General features: G+C 49.4%; 1 protein-coding gene across 1 annotated transcript; it reads left to right on the forward strand.

Moving 5' to 3' along the window:
* Nucleotides 1–4: 4 nt before the first annotated feature.
* LOC108357017 (fibrous sheath CABYR-binding protein-like) lies at nt 5–1,351 on the forward strand (the record flags this gene model as incomplete). Its single annotated transcript, XM_017608112.1, has 1 exon — nt 5–1,351. A coding segment is annotated over one exon (1,347 nt), but the record flags the coding sequence as incomplete, so codon positions are not given.
* Nucleotides 1,352–1,355: the final 4 nt, after the last annotated feature.

A 1,355-nucleotide genomic window follows, 5' to 3' on the forward strand; every position in this document is an offset into this window, starting at 1 on the left:
GAGCCAGAACAGTACTCAACACAAAAGCCAGCAACAGCGACGAGAACAGGCCGAAGATAATATTTATGACCGTTCGCAAAATGTACGCAATGTCACCCAGCCTAGTAACACACCCAGACGTCCTGAACAGGATGTCGTCGATAATGCGGAGCCATACGCCCGAGTACCAAACCAACAGAATTTGGTAGAATCCCGTGCCACTGATGAGGCTACTAATGTCGAAACAAAATTTTCATCAGTGAAGAAATCTAGCCGTCGATTCTCAACTGAGACCACCTCTGAAACAATTGAAGAGTTCTCAGACCAGCCACCTTCAACGCAAGCGCCTGGTATTCGTGGCAAACCAAGCAGCCGTTCGCCCACACGAGACTTTTCAACTCAAGGGTTTCCATCAGTAAAGTCGAATAGACCCACTCAGGAATATCCCACGGAACGACCGCATGGCGCACCACAATCGCAAACACCGGATTTTAGCACACATGGGTTTCCTTCCGTAAGGCCAAATAAACCTACCCAGCAGTATGCAAGTGAAAGACCACGTCCTGCCGATGTGGAACAGCAGCCCGGTGCTCAGGTGCCACATGGCTTTCCTGCAGTGGGACCAAATTCCAACATTACTACCACTAAAGATGGAGATATAATAATCGTTAGTTCAGAATCTACACGCAGCTCAAAGTATAAGACCAATGCAGAGCGCATTATCGAAACAGAGGTTGTGGTTGATGGTGATACCAGTGGTCGTCCGCAAAGGCTTACACATCCAGAGCCAACTGCACATCCTGGCCGTGGGTTTCCCGCTGTAAAGGAAACTTCACCTGGCGCCTCTAGCCCACGCAGATCGCAGCCCGGTGAAGATTTCACTACTCACGGCTTTCCATCAGTTAGATCTCCAACAAATAGTTCCCCAGCTGCTAAACCGAACTCGGTGCAGCCTGTGCCCTCTGGCATTGTCAACCAAGATGGCAACGTTACTGTAGTTAGTTCTGAAACAAAGAAAACAATAAAGCATAATACGAACCGGGAACACATTATCGAAACAGAAATTCTAGGTGAAAGTGACCACCACTACTCGCCGGCAGGATTACGCCAACCGGACAAAATTACATTCCCTCCCACTCCCCAACCTTCAGATTTTAGCACACATGGTTTTCCTTCGGTAAGGGACTCTGCTCCCACTAATGATGCATATCGCCGCCAAGGTACACCAACTCGCGATCATCCGAGCAGTCCACGCAAGCCTCAACCGTCTGAAGATTTCTCCACACACGGTTTTCCATCTGTAAAGGACTCTACACCGGCAAGAGGGAGTACACCCTCTCGTGACTATCCGAGCAGTCCGCGTCAGCATCATCCCT

Source organism: Rhagoletis zephyria, unplaced genomic scaffold, assembly GCF_001687245.7.
Source record: "Rhagoletis zephyria isolate East Lansing unplaced genomic scaffold, Rhagoletis_zephyria_1.1 Rzeph_scaffold_69061, whole genome shotgun sequence".
Taxonomy (NCBI): Eukaryota; Metazoa; Arthropoda; class Insecta; order Diptera; family Tephritidae; genus Rhagoletis; species Rhagoletis zephyria.